The sequence below is a fragment of the Centrocercus urophasianus genome, unplaced genomic scaffold (assembly GCF_019232065.1).
Source record: "Centrocercus urophasianus isolate 14NV4802_14NV808 unplaced genomic scaffold, USGS_Curo_1.0 seq_74, whole genome shotgun sequence".
Taxonomy (NCBI): domain Eukaryota; kingdom Metazoa; phylum Chordata; class Aves; order Galliformes; family Phasianidae; genus Centrocercus; species Centrocercus urophasianus.
This window is the reverse complement of record NW_024885355.1, coordinates 758,434-778,273: the sequence shown is the minus strand read 5'-3', so window position 1 is coordinate 778,273 and position 19,840 is coordinate 758,434. Positions and strand designations below refer to the sequence as shown.

The 19,840-nt window shown below is 40.5% G+C and overlaps 1 protein-coding gene across 4 annotated transcripts in view; it reads right to left on the bottom strand.

Annotated features, from left to right (window-relative positions):
* Positions 1-949: 949 nt before the first annotated feature.
* The window catches only part of ACER3 (alkaline ceramidase 3), a 50,819-nt gene continuing 31,928 nt past the window's right edge, over positions 950-19,840 (bottom strand). For all 4 annotated transcript variants that reach the window (XM_042838200.1, XM_042838201.1, XM_042838203.1 and 1 more), the window contains 6 exons: positions 19,782-19,817; positions 10,631-10,689; positions 8,786-8,887; positions 5,254-5,358; positions 2,947-2,992; positions 950-2,730 (listed from right to left, as the gene is read on the bottom strand). In XM_042838200.1, the coding sequence (XP_042694134.1) occupies positions 2,677-2,730; positions 2,947-2,992; positions 5,254-5,358; positions 8,786-8,887; positions 10,631-10,689; positions 19,782-19,817 (402 nt within the window). In that variant the 3' untranslated portion in view covers positions 950-2,676. The remainder of the gene's footprint in view (positions 2,731-2,946; positions 2,993-5,253; positions 5,359-8,785; positions 8,888-10,630; positions 10,690-19,781; positions 19,818-19,840) is intronic.

Below are 19,840 nucleotides of genomic sequence, written 5' to 3'. Positions count from 1 at the left end.
TAGAAAACATTAGAATTTTAGCAATAAAGTTAAGACTGGCTTCCCATTTTCATTATCACTTACAGGATCAGTAAGGCAGTCAACCCAAAGCAACTATAAGGTTATTTATGCTTAGAATATACATATATGTGTATATATGTGTATATATATATATCTATATATATATAAAAATTACATTCATCAGGGTCCAGCACAACCTGAAAGGTCACCAGGAGGGTGGCTCACGTTTATTTGGAATGAAGGAAGAACACAATCTGCCTAAGTTTTTAAGACAAAAAACACTGCTGATAAATGATATGAATAAAAAAGATAACAGCAGCTTAAAATTAAGGTAAGAGCTAATATCTTTTTAATCTTGACAAATTAATTCAACAGGGTCTGAATGGAAACACATCTTTGTTGCAAGTGTGTGGGAGAGTGAACAAATTCTTTTAAAATACACCATTCTAGAGATGCTTTATCAGGATGAAAGTGGCTTTTTCGTATACTGTGGTTCCTGTAATTACAGGCAAATAAAGCAGAGCCCCTACATCTTCCAGAAACAAAAATAAGACCACTAAAATAAAGGTTCTGTTCTTTTTCTTAAAAATAAAACCCTACCTAGCAAACGTCACTAAGGACTGTTGATATGCAGTCCCTGCACTGCTCCTGTTACAGGACTCTTTTCCCAAACAGATGGAAGCGTGCAGATGTATTCAATAAGAGAATAAGATACAGTGTGCAGAAGCATGCTTGAGAGAGCCAGGAGGGGAACAGGCAGGCACTTATGTTCAAGCTACACTTTTTGTATGGTTCTCAAATCTCGCTACAAGAAAATAGGACTTCTGGGTAATCACAGACATCTGGTCCAAACCAGCACTTTCCTCCCTCTGTGCTAGCAGTTCCAACCTCTTTCAGTTTCAGAGACCCCTCCTTTCCCAGCACAGATGTCAGTAGCCTCTAGCTCTATAGAGATGAGGTTGACAACGGATTTGTTTAAAAAATGTTGTTCAGAAGTCTTGTTAACTGATGACAGGTCAAAATGCACTGCTCTTAGCACATGCACAAACCTCGCTGGAGTCACTGAAGGTTAAGCATTGTTTTCTAGTCCTGAGTTTGGATCCCAAGAGTCCAGGCTTAGTCACCATAACCAAAAGCCATGATTTTGTTTAGAGCTTTGCATCAGCAGGGCTGCCACAAATGGACACAGAAGATATACATAAGTCTGATTTTTTCAACCAGAGAGACAGCTTTATAGTCACATTACCGTGCCTCACTGCTGTGGGCATGTTTTAAATCAATGCAGAGCAGGACTTGCCATCAGTCTGAGCACTTCCCTTTTCCCTTGGTGGCAAGAAGGATAAATTCCTCAAAGCATCAACAATTGCATAGCATGGCAGCTTGATGGCCTAGAGACAAACTACATTAGCCACCCCAAGCTCTGGACAGACAAAACGAGCCACCAATATGAGGTATATTTTGAAAAACTGTGTTCAATTATTATTATTTTTTTTATTTTAATTTTTAATGCTTGCTAATTTTGATCATCTGGGTAGGAAAAAAACACAGAAATCAGAGGGTTTGTCCCCAGATAAGAGCCAAAGGTTGGTGTTAAAAAGGTATTCAACTTTCCACAGAGAAACCACATGATGGAAACATTAAGAGCAAGCAATCAAAATGCTGCATGTTTTGGGGCATCCTCAACATAAATCTTGTTCTTTACTCTTTTGTCAATATTTCTGAAACAGATGCTTCTGAAAGTCACAGCAGTATTTAAGACTCATAAAATAATAGAAAGGCACGAATTCAAAGCTGAACAAGCACACACATACACAGTGTTTGTCAATCTGTGCTAAGGCTAGCATAATGGGATTAGGAAAGTATGAAGAGAAAAAGAAGGCATGTAAATAAAAAAAGATTTTTACATGTTTCTTGTGGTTATAAACCACCTGATGGATCACCAGTCAAACAAATTAGGAATTTTGTTTCCACACACAAACAGCTCCTATATATCACAAATGCCTTCTCTTGGTCACACCCTGGAACATCTTGTATGATGTACCTCAGTTGGGCTAAAACAAAAGTGAAAACTTGGTACAAAATTAACCAAATGGCACATGTATCCCAACCTTTTTGCTTAAAATATCAATTGCAAAGGAGGCTGTAGAGAAGCAAGGGTAGAATAAAGCCCTAAATCAATCATACATACTTCATTAATTGTATGAAAGTGCAAGATTAAAGTAGTTCAGGTTAAGCATTCAGTCCACTACAGTCCACACAGATGCTTAGCTTGGCCATCAGTGACCTGTTTTTATCATTCAGTTACTAATATTAGTTTACACCACAGAAAGAACAACAACTGAATGAAAAACTTAAGCAACCCACTTCAAAAACGGTTAGTTTTCTGTGACCAGCACGAAATATTAGCTCAGTATCATCAGCTATACGACATATACATAAAAATATTGTGTCTTAATCTTTGTTTTAACAACTTAGAATAAAGCTGTACTAAGCGTTATTCTCCTATTGTGCCAACTCTTTGCTCTGTTCTGGCGGGCAGGCCAAGTAACACAGAGAAGTCCTTTTGTAGCAATGGGACTTGAACTGATCCACGATTTTGACAATCCAGCCATAACAAGTGTTGAATCACTTTATTCAGCCAGGCTAAGTGGATGCACGTGACGGCCTAGCTCTCAGTCAAAGCTTCTTGGGTGGCTCCACAAGAAGAACAGGCCATATTCCAAGAAGAAACTGTTAAAAGAAAAATATGAAGAGGAGAAAGATTTCTTGGAATATCTCTTGGAACAGAAAGCAAGCACTGTTGACAACATCTCAATTGCACTTACTGGAATGCAAGTAGAAAGCAAAGGCAGTACCATAACAACAGACACAACAAGCAAGCCCCACTGCACGTTCAGGCCCAAGGTACACGAATGGTCCAGTGGACACAAAATATTGGTTGCTTACCTTCACCTTTGGCCTGTGTTTCAGGAAAAGTGTCCTTGTGTATAAACTGAGAAAGAGAAGGAAAGCACACTTTAAATTTAATATGTAAGACAGCGTACAAAATAATAATCAAGTACTAATGCTTGTTTTGTTTTCCAACTGGAAAATAATTGATACTGTGATTGTAGAACTAAACGTTATGACTACGTTTACACAAAATAGGAAACAGCCCACATGATAAATCCCACTGCAATTAGCAAACAGATCTACACAATCAACTATGTGAGCAGGGAGAAGTCCTCTCTGCTCAGGAAAAGATCTCAGGAAACACATGAGGAAAAGGATTCGGGGGTGTTGGTTGATGAAAGACTCAACATAAGCTGGCAACATGTGCTTGCAGCCTAGAAAGCCAACCATATCCTAGGTTGCATTAGGAGAAGTGTGACCAGCAGGTTGGGTGAGGTGATTCTGCCCCTCTGCTCCGCTCTCGTGAGACCCCAGCTGGACTACTGTGTCCACTTCTGGAGCCCCCAGCACAAGAAGGACATGGAGCTGTTGGGGCGCATCCAGAGAAGGGCAATGAAGATGATCAGAAGGCTGGAGAACCTCCCCTGTGGGGACAGACTGAGAGAGCTGGGGCTCTTCAGCCTGGAAAAGAGAAGGCTCTGAGGAGATCTTATAGCAGCTTTCCAGTGACTGAAGGGAGCCAACAGGAAAGCTGGGGAGGAGGTTTTTAAAAGGGCAGGTAGCGATGGCACAAGACAAAATGGCTTTAAACTGAAAGAGGGTAGATTTAGGTATCAGGATGAAATCCTTTACTGTGAGAGTGGTGAAACACTGGAACAGGTTGTTCAGAAAGGTTGTGAATGCTGGAGGCTTCAAGACCAGGCTGGATGGGGCTGTGAGCAACCTGGTCTAGAGAGAGGTTTCCCTGCCTATAGCTGCGGGGGATCTTAAGGGTCCCTTCCAACCCAAATCATTCTATGACTCCATGAATAGGAACTGGATAGAGCCTGTCATTTTGGAAGGGTGAAATTACTTCACCATATCACAGAACGTAGCAGATATCAATAAAAATAATACTAAAAAAGCATAGCTTGATTCCTTACTTTTGTTCTGACTCATTCTTTCCCCTTAGCAGATCTTTTCCTGTCTGTGACCCCACTCATTATGCGACCATCAGCTCAGGTAGTATAGGTGGTGCCTCAGAGAAAACCCTAAGGAAACTACTGCAGGGAAAGCTGTGGTTCATTGGATTAGGATACATTCCTCAATGGCCAGAGAATGCAGAAATAAATTGTTTTCTCTGTGCAGCATACTGGAAAAACCTTGCCTACAGTATTCAAAGCATCTCCATCAACTTGTTTTCCATAAGGAATTTTCTTCAAAAGATCATCTCAAGCTCTTCAGGACAGCAGACAACTTTTCAGCCAAAATGGAGCAACTGTTTTCCACGTACTATGCTGTATTTCATATACACATACACATATATATGCACACATATTTATATATTTTACAGTTATATACAAAAAAAAAACAAACCAACACAACTATCAGATCAGCTACTGGAATTGTACTTATTTTCCTTGAATTCTCTTTTTACTGGCTATTTTAGCATCTGACAAAAAAAATGGAGAACTACATCAGGCATAGCAAAACTGATATGTGATCATGTTTTCTCACCTATACAGGATGTACCTGTTAGGCATTGAACAAACTACATAAGATCTGCACTCTGTCGACTTTCATCCCTGCTTCCAGTAGATGGCGGTATAGAGCAACAACAGGGAAAATCTGCTGGCTGCCGACCTGCTAATTAAGGCGCTTACACATTTAAGTCTCCTTCTAAAACTAACATCCCACACTTCTGCAAGCACTTCAGCCATCACCCTTCTGCTCTGTAGCTTAATGCCTGATAGTCCCCAGGAGTGACAGCACCTATCAAATAATTACTTACACTTGTAAAATTAAACACATTGAAGCCCTTGAGGATTCTCGCACAAGAGCAGAAAGATATTAATAGCTTATATTTGGAAATTAATTAAAACTTCCAAAGTATTCAACAGTAAACTGTACAGAGTTCTTATTTCTAAACTGCGCTTTCTTGTAGAATCATGACTATCTAAAAAATTGATGATTATTTTTGGAGAACATACACTACCAGAATTTACAGACAAGTCACTCAGAGGAAAGGACTTCCACTGCCTCCAGTTCATTACGAGGTCATTTTCCTGCTCTTCTGCTGACACAGCATGTTGAAGTCAATCTGAACCTGGGGAAACTCCCAAGGCTGCTTCCCGATCATCCAGTTTAGAAAACATTTCCTACCTGAGCAAGATATGAAGATAAGAGCCCAGGCCTGTGAGAATGTGCCACCACGCATGAAACTGTGTCACAGCTCCCAAAACAGGAGGCATCTTCTCTCGTAGTGCTCTGTAAGAAAGAAAACACTGTTGTTTTTTTTTTGTTTTTCTTGGGTTCCTCCCCTTCTCCAACAGAACAATCTCAGATTTGAGTCATCTGTTACCTCTGGACTTAAATTTCAGAGAGTGCATTTATGGCATCCCACTGGCTAAAATAAGTTCTGTCATTCTCTAGTCCCAAACCTTGCAAACTACTGCTGAGGATTAGGCCTGAGAGAAGAGGGGGTCCACCTGACCTCACTGCTTCATTCCAGCTTTGTGAAGGCTTAGCTTACCTTTCTCTGTTTTACACTTAGAACAGGGAGAAACATAGTGTTTAGTGAGGAAGCAATGAAAACAGAGGTTCTGAAATGCTCTGCCAACACATTTTGTATTTTCAGCAGTCACAGGGTGTGAGCTACTTGGGAAGAGTCTCAATGATAGAGACAGAGGAAGAAAAAAAGGAAGGAATTAAGTCACTGTGATTTCTCCTGTTCGCCAGATTTCTGCAGTTAACTCCTGTTTTGGTGGCTGGTAGAGCAAATGTGAACATCTACCTGCCTTCTTGGCTGACTTGTACTTCATGTTCAGTCAAAAAAAAAAGGGAAAATATCAAGACTGCAGGAGTAAGGGATAAAAGTCTGCAACTTTTGTTACATTTATTTACTGCACTATGTTACAGTGTTCAGACTTCTCCACTAAATGCTAGTCCCTGAGCTACCGATTAGGTTTCCAACTCAGTCACAAAGGTAAACACAGCTTTGATTCTGTCAGACCATTAATGACTACTGGAATACGAAAACAGTCACCCCAGCCTTTCAGAATCACAGAATATCCTGAGTTGGAAGGGACCCATAAGGACCACAGAGTCCAACTTCTGCCTCCATACAGCACCACTCAAAAATCTGACCATTTTGATAGCAGGAAAAGTCGAAGCTCAAAATCAGAATCTCATGTTTTGTTGTTGTTGTTGTTGTTTTAATTAGCTCCAGACTAAATGATGTAAGGAGAAACAGAAAAATCAAAACAATTTTGAACATTAGAGCCCAAAAGAACAGGTGGGTGGATGATTCACAAGTCAGATCTTTTAGAGAACAAAAAAAAGTTATTGGGAACAAGAAATTGAGCATATTTTTTCACAGAATATGCTGAATTGAAAGGGACCCACAAGGATCACTAAATCCAACCCCTGACCCCACACAGGACCACCCCAAACCCAAAGTCTGTCAGCAGTGTCCAAACATTCCCTGAGCTCTGGCAGCTTGAGGCTGAGCCCATTGCCTTGGGAACCTGATGACTGCCCTGCCCTCCAATTTGTTGAGATCTCTTTGCAAAAGCTCTCAGCCCTCAAGGGAATCAACAGACCCTTCCAGTTTAGTGTCAACTGCTGACTTACTCAGTATACTTTCAAGTCCTGAATTCAGGTCGTTGATAAAGTCATTAAAGAGAACTGGCCCTAAAATGGAGCCCTGATGACCAGCCACCAGTCTGATGTAACCCCATTTACTACAACCCTTTAAGCCTGACCCACCAGCCAACTGTTCACACATCACATGATGTTTTTGTCTAGCTGCATCCTGGACATTCTGTCCATAAGGATATTGTGAGTATCAAAAGCTTTGCAAAAATCCAAGAAGATTAGATCAACTGGCTTCCCTTGGTCAGCTAGGTGGGTAGCCCTGATATCAAAGGAGATGTTAGGTTCATTAAACAGGACTTCACTCTCATGAGCCCACGCTGGCTGAGACCAATGATTTCATTGCCTTACAGGTGTTTTTCAGTAATTCTCACAATAACCTCTTCCGTAATTTTACCAAGCACCCAAATGAGGCTGACAGGCCTGTAAATGTAATAATCTTTCTTGACCTTCTTCACAACTGGGACCAGCCTTCTGCCCTGCCTGAATGACTTCAAAATGTTCAAATCATAATTGCACTTAGAGAAATTCAAAGGGTCTGACGACATCTGATTATTAAAGCCAGTAAACAAACTTAATTTTTCTTTCCAGCACCATAACCAAACAAGTATGACAGGAAATACGCTAACATTTTTTTCCCTTTACAAAATCAGGGTGGAAAAAAAGAGCTTCAGCAGCTGGTGGAATCATTGAGTCTAAGAGCAAGCTCTAAAGCCCCACAGACACCCAGGAACTCAGCAGGCTTGGTGAATTGGGTGCTACAATCTCACCAGCAATTTGATGCAGCTGCAAAAATCAACCTTGGATGCCAGCATGTGCAAACTGACTGTATACCTACCCACTTGCATTGGAAAATAAACTTTCTATGCAAGTTTATGAAGTATTTTTAGAGGGGCTTTTTTTGCCTTTTTTTTTTTTCCTCCCCAGGTTTAATGAAAATCCTGGTGGAGTTACATATCAATTGGCTCAAAATACTGCAAGACTTACAGAGCCAAAAGGGACAGATGGAAAACGTAAGATTCCTTACAGCATGTTATGATCTGAGCCTAACAAAGCAACCTAATAGGATAATTCTGTACACCACAGACTCAAGTACATAACAGTGTATTTTATGTACACTGAGAGTCAGCCTCTCTGTGTTATGTACAGAGAGTCAAGATGGGATTTTCTTGTTGCTGGCATCAACCTGTCCAATTCTTCCAGCTTGTGGTGGAACATAACCATCACAGTGAAGTGAAAGACAAGTGCTGCTAGGAAGCTGTCCAGCTCCAAGGGATGACGCACTCAGAAACCAATGTGTTGGTCTGGTGTTCTTTCATGCACATGTACAGCATCTGCCATACAACAAGATGGTGGACTCCTACATGGTTTATGTGGAAGCCATTTTTTTGTTGTTTTTTTTTTCTTTTACCCCATTTGGCAATAGACTGAACAGAGATGAATTCTTTCTGGCCTCTTCTGCAGTGCTAAACTGTAAGACTTCAGGCTAATAATGACAGCTAGGCACAGTGCAACAGCTCACAGAGTTACTGCTCTTTGAGACACTCAAATTGCTGCTATTTATTGGTGACAGATATATTGCAGCAGATACCTCTTTAACTTGCAGAACTGCTGTTTTTGATATCTTCCTAGGAAACTATAAGATCAGAAACAAAAAAAAAAAAAGCAGGATAAAAATCTCATTCAGATGAAATCAAGTATGATGAGCAGACGTTAGTAAGGCAGTAAGGCACAGATCCTCAAAATTAATTCAGTGACATTACTTTCCCTCAATTTAAATTGAAGTTAAAGAGAAATACCTATTATTAAAAAAAAAAAAATAATAGAAAAGGAATCTATTCATGAATAAGAAAAGAACTTTTAAAAAGAACACTTTAAAAGAACTGTTCAGTGCTGAATCTGGTCATAAGCAAACTGGATAAAAGCCTTGTGAATGCTTTGTAGGCAGCTTATCAAACCTACCATGAGATGGACTTGAATATACACAGCAAAGAAACAGCTAAAAGATTGCAAGCTAGCGAGACAAAGTGAAAGTGCTCACCTCAATTTCTCACAAAAAATGTTGTCCACATTCCAGAGGAAGAATCCCATCAGAAATACAGTTAAAGATGTATAGCCTAGACCTCTAAGCCATGGGTATACCCTAAAGAGAGAAAGAGAAATAATAGAGCTTAGTTCAATATGCTTTAAAGGCAGCCTGCAGCATACATAAACACTATAACATACATGTAAAGTGCTTCATTTAAGAAGATATCAACTTCAAATTTCATCTATTCAAGTATACACAAAAATCTTTGAGTTGGAAGGGACATTTTTGAGCTTAAAGGACATCCACCTCCCTGCAATAAACAGGAACAACTACAGTTCCATCAGGTGCTCAGAGGTCCATTCAGCTCGACCTGGAATGTCTCCTCCAGGGACGGGGCATCCACTGCCTCTCTGGGCAACCTGTGCCACTGCTTCACTACCCTTATCATAAAAAAAATAAAAATTAAAATTAAAAAAAGAATTTTCTTATACCCAATCTAATTATCTCCTGTTTCAGTTTAAAACCATTTATCTTTGTTTGCTTCCATTCTCAATCCCTTGGATCATTTTTGTGGCTTTCCTCTGGACGTGCTCCAGTAAGTCCATATATTGCTCTGCTTCTGCTGAAACAGCATTCTCTGGGACTGGTCTTCTAGACACTTTGCCTCTACACTAATTGTCCCCTAAGTGTTGCGTTACGGATGAGCAGTGCATGGGTAAACTGAAGTTATACAAAACGTAAGTGTGATGTTACTACATATTAAAGAAATAAAACAGTAAAGCAGAAACAGCAATCTAATAGAACAGGCCTGAACAACTGCTAGAATTACAAAGAGAAAGACAGAAATGCATTTTAGCAACGCGGAGAGGAAGTAAACCTGAAAGTATACTCAGGGCTGGCTTCTCTCAAAGAGAAAGGGCACTGTAAGGACAGCAAAGCTTCTTTCCCTTTTTCAACTTTCTAACCACAGTTTGCATCAGTATAGTTGAAAAGGGAAGTCAGTCTTTGTAGTGTTGCAATGAAGTGATCTAGTCAATTAAGAAAATATATTCCAAAACTTCTAAAACCAAAGAGAAAAAGTAGGCAGAACTTCAGAGATTAACTTTGCAGGTGGAAAACATTGGATGAAATCTTAGAAGGATGGTGGCATTATTGGTAGTGCCATAATAGCAATGTTTCAGAAATAACGAGCGTGCACAAGAGTGGAATTTGCAGAACTGAGAAGTCAGCAGACCCAAGAGCTTATCTACACAGGGAGAGATTTAATCTAAATGCTTAGAGCTGTGCTGAATCCTTGTACAAGAATAAAATTAGATCGATTCGAACTTGATTCCCCTTGGATGTGAATAGAGGCAGTATCACTTAAGATCTCTATGCTATGATTAAAATTTCCATGTTCATGGGTTTGAAAAGTATCTTTAAACTGTTGTTTCTATAGCTGCAAGCAACACGCAATCCATCTTAAGTGTTTTTTGCTTAACAGAAGCCTGCAAACATTTATGCTTGGTTTGTGGAAATTTCTTGGGGAAAGTCAAACCAAATTAACTGAAATTGCAATTGAAAGGTGATTCAGCATATTCACTTTAAATTCACAGCTTTTGTTATGTTTTTCCTCGTGTTCCCGAACAGTTACATACGGAACTAAAAACCAAGTTTTGATGATAACTTGTTGGCTTCAAGAAAATGCAAGGAAGTGGGGCATTCTCTTTCAACCAGAGCACTGTGAATTAGCACTGTGTACCTTGTTAAAGAGATTCTGCCACCACTCATTTCCCATGTTATGACCACCAGAAAAGATACACATGCTAAGATGTATCTTATACTGTTGAGTTACTAGTAGTATGTAATAACACTTACCATAATACTATATAAACAGATCGCAGAACTATAATAGAAACTAGTGTTCCATACATGATCTGTAAATAAAAGCAGAGATAAAGATCAGCAGTGGCATTCAAGAGACTTTATAAAAGACTAAATGAATAAAACTGTTTGCATCTTGACTGTTATTTCTTAGCTTGAAGAAAATAGAATCCCTGCTAAATTTCTCTTTGGGTCAACACAAAGAGAATGCCTATAGAATAGACAAATAGAAACAAAGTTATAATCACACTGTGTATGCAATTATGGGAAAAGTCAGTTGTGGAAAGCTGCTGTTTCGTTTCTTTGAATTAGAAAGCAAACACTAGATGGCACTCAGTAAACACCTTGGCTTCAAAACAGTTACTCACTCCCATTACTTCTTCTGTAACTGTAAATTTTAACCCCTGCTTGCATAAGCATCAGTTGAAAACACACTTGAAATTTATACTTCCTTCACATACGTTTAATATTTTTTCTGAAGGCAAACACTTCAAGAGTCGATGCACTATGCCCACACTGAGCACCAGCATGAAAAAAACTTTCCAGGGAGCATTTGAAATCATCTATTCCCAAATTGCTAGGATTCATTCTACACATACAGAGAAAAGGCTGCATGCTCTGAGAAGTCCCATGAGCAACATCTGTCTCACTGTAAGCTCAATGAAGCTGAATGTAATGGACTGACAAATAAAAGGTCAAAGTACTCATTTCTTTCGTGCCTCACGATCTTCGAATCACTCTCCGTTTCTTTCTCCACAGCCTCAGGATTCACATGATACCACCTCCAAGACAATATGGATTAACAAAGTGAAGCAATGGAGTGTGCCACGCCTGAGCAGTGGTGCAGAGCAATGCAGCACAGAGGATTTTCAGACACCAGTGGCATCACTTTACTGTGATAAAAACCCACTAAACCTAACAGAACAGTTGGTTTACATACCAGCGACTTCACCACATTCAGTCAACCTCACCACTTTCCTTCTTTTAGACTACACTGTCTTCAAGGCTCTGCCATAACTGGAGCATTCAACTATTAATATCCCACAAGCATATGCACGCAGCCATTCACCTGACACAAAACAGACTGCTGTAACAGCATTTAATAAAACCTACCCTTCAGAAATCCATAAAGACCACCTTCCAAACTCACTTTAGCTTTAATGATGAGGTTAGTAGCACATACTGTGTTATCAGTGCATACATTCAGAACACGACAGACAATGGATTCTTTGTGTTTGACAACAGACAGAAGTTCCAATATTGACTATGTAAAGCCATTCAGCTCAGCAGCTCTCTATTTGGATTCAGCATGAGATAAATTCAGTAACTACACTATTGCTACGTGCATACTGCTCTGTAAACAAAGCAAAACTATTTGGAAAAGCTAATTTGTTCTGGCTTGTACTTTTACACAAAACTGTAAACTAATTCCCCTGTTGGAGTGCAGCACATAAATCAGAGAATCTGCTAGATATGGCCCTGGTATTGAGTGCTGATCAGTGCCATCTGAAGTTGGAAAGGGGACGTGGTGTTGGGACTGCTCACTGCTGAGTGCTCCATGCGCTGCTGCAATTCCCCATTGCTAGGAGTTTGCCTCTCCATCACAATGACAAATACAAATACAGTTAAATCACAGAATGGCCAGGGTTGGAAGGGACCTCAAAGATCATGAAGCTCCAACCCCTGAGCCACATGCAGGGCCACCAACCTCCACATTTAATACTAGACCAGGCTGCCCAGGGCCCCATCCAATCCGGCCTTGAACACCTCCAGGGATGGACGGGGCATCCACAGCCTCTCTGGGCAGCTGTTCCAGCACCTCACCACTCTCTGTAAAGAATTTCCCCCTGACATCCAGCCTAAATCTTCCCTCCCCCAACTTCAAACCATTTCCCCTTGTCCTGCTGTTATCAACCCTTCCAAAGAGTTGGTTCCCCTCCTGTTTGTAGGCTCCCTTGGGGTACTGAAAGGCTGCAATGAGGTCACCCCACAGCCTTCTTTTCTCCAGACTGAACGAGCCCAGCTCCCTCAGCCTGTCTTCATAGGGGCGGTGCTCCAGTCCCCTGATCATCTTTGTGGCCCTTCTCTTGACCCTCTCCAACAGCTCCCTGTCTCTCTTGTACTGGGGGCTCCAGATCTGGGCACAGTGCTGCAGATGGGGCCTCACAAGAGCAGAGTAGAGGAGGACGTTCACCTCCCTGTCCCTGCTGGCCACCCCTCTCCTGATGGAGCCCAGGATCCCATTTGCTTTCCAAGCTACAATAGCACAGTGCTCTTGAATAGCATCTTACCCACTTCAAAGCGCTTTTGCTTTCCTAACCAAATCCAGTAATTTATTCTAAGAGAGAAGAAGCAGCTCCTGGGAAGGCTCCTTGGCCTGACCTCATTTCCTTGTGGTTCTCATCTACAATCTGCACTGACAAAACACAGTTCTGCAGCATGGTTACAGAAAAAATAACATGTGAAGTGAGAGACTTTTACCAATCTGCTTAAGAGAATCATAATCATTAAGGCTGGAAAAGATCATCTAGTCCAGCTGAATGACCTCCAAGCTTTTTCTATGTAATTTCTCTCAGTTCCTTCGTACAAGAAAGCAATAAACAGTGCTAGATTAAGTCCACAGAAACACAGTTTAGAGCCAGCCTAAAGCCAATGTAAAACACTGGCTATAAACACTATCTTTGCAGCTCCTAAAAGCAGGTAAAAGGGAAAGCTCTGAAAAGTGTAGAGCCAGTGGCTCCGTATCTCTTAAACGCTTGTAGAAGGGGACAGGCTTAATGTAGGAAGGAAAAAAGGAACCTTGCAATGAGTATAAAGAAAATCTGCGCACAGCTGACACTACAATTTCTTTCCTTTTGCACTCTCCCACACAAATAGGTTGTAAGCAGTAAAACACAACATTCATGCTTAAAAGCCCATGAAAGACTGGAACAACAGCGTTCTGCTCTGTGTGCTCCAATCCTTCTCTTCACACCACAGACAAACATCCAGGAGGTGTTGCTACGATATGCACGTCTTATGACAGCTTTTGCTTACTAGGTATCTATAAACAGTGCAGCATAAATTAGTTTCTACTTTTGGGAGCAGTGTTTACTTTTATTCCTCTCCCACCCATGGATTTACTATTTTAAATATGCCAAAAAAGTATCTCAGGTATTATCTGCCCACCCAAGGGATACAGTACAAAATAAAATAAAAAAATATCTACTGTAATTCAAGTCTATTCAAATTTCTCAATTCCTTCAGTTCCCTTTTTTTTGTTGTTCTTTAATGTATCACTTCAGTGACACTGGAACACCCAAGCAAGCTTTGTGCAAGTCTGCCTTACACTGCCATTAAATTGTAAGCAAAAGAACACCTCACTACAATTTAAACAAGAGAAAGCAGTAGAACCTTTTCTTTTGTTATCCCTTTACAGTTTCCCCTCTACTGGAACAGGTTGCCCAAGGAGGCTGTGGATGCCCCATCCCTGCAGGCATTCAAGGCCAGGCTGCATGTGGCTCTGGGCAGCCTGGTCTGCTGGTTGGTGACCCTGCACATAGCAGGGGGGTTGGAACTGGATGAGCACTGTGGTCCTTCTCAACATGGGCCATTCTATGATTCTATGATATGATTATTTCAGCTTCCACACCCGTCTTTCTGATGGGGAAAAACTCAAAGTCTTCTTCATACTGAGCATTACCTGGTGAAAAGGACATACAATGAAGAGCACGCTTCTCATTTACGAATGGGACCCAAGCATTCCAGCACTCAGTATTCAGCAGTGTTTCTGAGATGATGTAGAGTTTAACAAATCAAACAGATTTGCTCTTGTGTACATCAGAAACAAGCTTTGTCCTCCACACCAGGGGAAATGTATAAAACTGGTTCTTCATCTACTTTCTAGTACAGAAAACCTGTTACTTCCACTTCTATTTCTTCTGCTCCTAACCTCCAGTCCATTCTCTGCTAACAAATTCATCAGCCTCAAATATTTGTGCATCCTTTGGGAATCACATTTGCAGATTTGGGGATCATGGCACTACTTACCTATCAACATCCCAACCACCTATCAAGAAATATTACTTGAAGCTAGAAACCGTATTTGAGATTTACAGCAAAGGCACCAGACTTCTATGTATTCATGCATTTCTAGAAAAGACATCTGAGCAGAGGTAAAAAGGAAAGGCAACTCCTACAGTAACACTGAGTATCTGAGAACAGTCTTATCGCAGCTCAGCACTACATGTGGCACCAACAGCTCGTTACTGAGCCAAACCAGATTCACCAGGTTTGGTATTAATTACATCAACGTGACATGCAAGTTACTGCTGCTGCATGGTGCTGAGCAGCCTTCCAGAGCTCCTGGGACACGGTTTGCAGCAGTTTTTCTTGGTTTCCTCTTCAATGACTCATAGAGCTCATCCTTTGTAGATTCTGAACATCTTTCCACACTCCCTAAGCTATTGTTATGTTCAGGTACTTGCCAGAGTGAAAGCTGTACTTGTTTTCTAGAAGTGAGGCCATGTAACTTAAGAGTAAAATTTCACACAATTCATTTTATACTTGTTCTTTAGCAGGACAGTGCCTGAGTATGAAAAGCTCTGTGGTGAAAATACGCTCTGAAAAGGTCATTTTTAACAGATTGCTTGGCAACCTAAGCATGTAGAAAGCAGGAAAACACTGTGAGGTACAATATCATTAAGGCAAAAGGCTACAACTGGCTTCTGCCTTAGCAGGAAGGACTCTGGAGAGCTGCAGGACTCTGTGTGTTGCCCACAGATATTCCCTAAAAAAATGGGAACCTGTAAGTCCAAATGTGTTATGCTGTGCCACAACACACTCTTCATTCAGTTTCAGGCTCCCATCTCAAGTTTCACATTAGCCTAAGTTATTCTTCTTTCTTCTTTCCATTTGTATGCTTAAAATACCACTGAAGATAATTTTATTCATTTAAGCAAATGAAATATCTTTTCCTCTCACGCTCACTCCCTCTATCTAAAATCACCTTAACTTGAAAATCCAGTACACATGGTTTACTTCTATCATTGCTGCAGAAAATTCACAGGTCATATTATTATGCCGTGATCAGCAAACACATCCAGGCTCTCTTCTCCTTGAGTGATCTGTGCACAGCTTAAGACAACAGTAGCTGGTATGTGCCCATCAGTTCTTCCATTCAGAGTCATTTCAGATCCCACTCCCTCTTTAGCAGTGTTAGTCCTCCAGGTCTCCCAGTTCACTCTTCATCCTCCTCTGTACTTAGTGATGTCTCTGAGATCTGTATCATCATAAATACCATCAGGATGTGACTCTTTTCCTGCTACAGGTCATTAAATAAAAACACTCCCATAACCAATCTGACAAAGTCCAGACCAAGTCTGGCTTTCATCATCTCCCTTAGTCATTTTGCACTACTCACTCCCTTACCATATTTGCAATTCTCACACTGATCTCCTTCTCCAGCTTGCTCTGTTATTCATGGGAGAACATATCAACACTTTTGTAATGTCTATACAAAAGATTTTTAAACTGTGTTTCCTAATGTGGAAAAAACAGCTGTCAAAAAAAAGCTGTCAGGTTAGGCTTCATCTAATTTTCAGTTTACCTTTTAACTAACTCTGTTAGAAATTTTGCTTCAAACTCCTGCAGCAGATGACTGTGCAAATAATAAAGGATTTTACATTTATTTCATTATTCATGTAGCTTGGCCCACTTACTGAATGAAGATTTCGAGCCCTTCAGTTGTACAGCCAGCATCCCACATGGAGCAAGTAGATAAATCTGGATGGAAAATGCTTTGTAGATGATAGCTTGCTAGGCCATAACATACTAGAAGGCCACCAGTGATACATAAGTCTAAAAATTTAACTGTTCAGGGCATTTTTTCTGCTTAAAGGGTTGCCTTTAACTTGTCTGTAGACAATTCCATGCCTGCAACCAATCTTCCTTCATCTCTTTCCTTCCATAACCACAAATATACACGTGGTACAAGCACGCAGCAGGGATAAGCAGCTAATCTGATTTAAAGCTAACTCTGAACAGTTTTAACCTGTTCATTTCCCCATCAGACAGTAAATCGGTGTGCTGGCTGGGAGAGGAGAGGTCAATGATGCTGGCTTCAGAACAGCTATAGAACTGGGACCTGTGACTGTTTAGCATGTAAATTAGGTAAAACAATGCTTTAGCCGTAGAAATTTTGATATAAGCAGAACAATACAAGCCTGTAAAGACTAGTGCTATCTTGTTTGATTAATTGATGAAACAGAAAAAAAGAAAAGAAGCCTACAGATCAGTTTTTAAGTGTTCTCTCCTTCTAATGATGTGTAGTACCCAGCTAACTAAAATGCACATCTCATTCCTTCCATGGCTGAATCATTGAGACCTTTGCACACCTGTAGTATCTGAATGGAGAATAAGAAGTTGGTCTCTAGTGCCACGGTACCATGAGAAACAAACTGAATTCCCTTCATGCCCTGTTGGCAATATGCAATTCATGAGCACAAGTTGGGAAGTAAAGCGGAAAGGAATTCACTGAGAACTGAAGCTTGGATCCTGTCAACTGAATATAATGGAATCCTCTCCCATTCTTCAGAGGATTACAGAATGGCTTGGGTTGAAAGGGACCTCAAGGATCATGAAGCTCCCGCCGCAGGCAGGGCCACCAACCTCCACATTTCATAGCAGCCCAGGGCCCCATCCAACCTGGCCTTGAACACCTCCAAGGATGGATGAAGCATCCACAGCCTCTGTGGGCAGCTGTTCCAGCACCTCACCACTCTCAACTCTGAGTAAAGAGCTTCCCCCTGATATCCAACCTAAATCTTCTCTTCTTCAGCTTAAAACCATTTCCCCTTGCTCTGCTATTATCTGCCCTTTCCAAGAGTCCTGTTGCTCTTCATTTAGAGGAAAAAACACACCGCAACAATAAACAATACCAAGGCGTCCACGGGATTATTCTCATTTCTGCAAGGTTGGCAAATGATGATGACCACAAATAGAGGAATCAAATGCTGTTTTAAGTCCTAATGCTGCTCTCTCATACAGCTTGGGACTGAGAATATAGGCTACAATATGAGGTACAAACAAATTTAATACTTAACCTTCAAGACTATACAACTCATTCAGCTGGAAAATACCTACTGTAATTATGCAGAGGACAAGAATTAAGAAAATAACCTTGCTTAGCTGTGAGTCAGAGTAATGTTTCCTCCAGATTTACAACATATTTGGCACAGATTATGAAAAAAAATGTCTGCAGTACTTCAGACTTTGGTATTTGGCCATAACTGTATGTTCTGCATAAAAATCAATTTGGAAAGAGTTATAGAAGTTCAGCACTTATACTGGCCTAAATCTTTTCTACATTGATTCTTCACGTATAAGTTATTACAGGGAATTCATACACAGAACCAAACAGAAACCAGTTGCAAAAAATTAGTGCTTTGGGGCAGCAAGTTAAAGTTTCCCTGTTCCTCTTTCCAGACAAGTCATAATATTTATCTTAATATCTGTCATATGGAACTATATCTAAGTGAACACTCCAAACTGAGCTACAATGAAGCTGTGATATACTTATTGCAGTAAATGTAGGTTGAGTAGGAAATTAGAGAAATAAAACAGTCCAACATCAGTAGTAGATTCTGCTATTGTAAAAAAATATATATATTTAAAATCTCTTCATTCAAAGCTAGTTACAGTCAGCTCAGTAAAAGTATCAGAAACTGCCATTTTCACCCTGCCTAATATCTTCCTGACAAAAAGAAAACCAGGATGGTAAAATGGAGTTTAATAAACAGGGTAAAAAACACCTGCAAGTCTTTTTTTTTATCTACAGGTAGTGTTAACAATTCCTCTTTCCAAGACAGATCATTTGGAGCAATTGAGAATTTACTTTATTCTCCAGCACTTTACTAATCCAGCAACAGGAAGCATGCATCATTTTTATGACTGCTGATGAAGCACGCACCATTTGACAAGTGACAGCACTACCAATTTCTGAAATTAAGGCTTTAAAGCTCTATCCCACAAAGAGCTCCGTGATTTTGCTCGGCAATTTTTCTGCTGTTATCCTTAATAAAAAAAAAAAGTCATAAAAGAAGGAAAGCTACACAAGGCATAGACAAGCAAGCACTACTTCTAAAGTCCTTTGAATGGCCAAGAGATGCATGTCCTAACCTGACACCAGCAGATGCACTTTAATAATTTTGGACAGTGTAGCAACAAAAGAGCCTGTACCAAATGTTTTACTAAGTCTGTACAACCAGAGAGTCATAGAATCACAGAATGGTTTGGGTTCTAAGGGACCTTGAAGATCATCTAGTTCCAACCCCCTGCTATATGCAGGGATATCTCCCTCCAGATCAGGTTGCTCACAGCCCCATCCAGCCTGGCCTTGAGTGCTTCGAGGGAGAGGACATCCACAACCTCACTGGGCAACCTGTGCCAGTGTCTCACCACCCTCACAGTAAAGAATTTCTTCCTAATATCTATGCTACATCTACCCTCTTCCAGTTTAAAATCATTTTCCCTCATCTTGCTGCTACCTGGCCTTATAAAAAGTTCCTCCCCAGCTTTCCTGTAGGCCCCTTCAGGTTCTGGAAAGCTGCTATAAGGTTTCCTTGGAGCCTTCTCTTCTCCAGGCTGCAGGGCACCAGCTCTCTCAGCCCATCAATAGCAGACAGGACAGAATCAATAGCAACAAGGTCACTGCATAGCCCTGTAAATATTCTCCATTTAAATACAGCTTGAATTTATACAAATTAAAATTGAATAGTTAAAAAAAGAAAGTTGATATTGAAAAAGGAAGAAAAGACCATGGGGCTAAACTGCCTATGCCATGTTGCAGTTTCACAGCAGCCAGTAATGGACTAAAGCAGATCAGGACTCATTAAGGCCTTCCTCTTGTTACGTTTATTACACTGATGAAGAAACATGTAGGCTACTAGGTCAAATACTGAAACAACACGTATCAAACCTACCAGTTTTTCAGGTCATCAAGAAACAGGATGGCAATGGGACAGGCAGCAGTGATGCCTAAAGACTATGTAAAAAGCAAATGGTGTTTACCCTCCATTCTTCCTTCCAGCTGTAGCACCCTACATGACATTCCACTAAAATAACATGGTTTAAGCAAAACCAGCTTCTCCAACAGAGCAAGGCTTACCTGATGGAACACAGGCTGTTTCAATTTTAAGTAAACCTGCAAAGATTAAAAAGAGATAT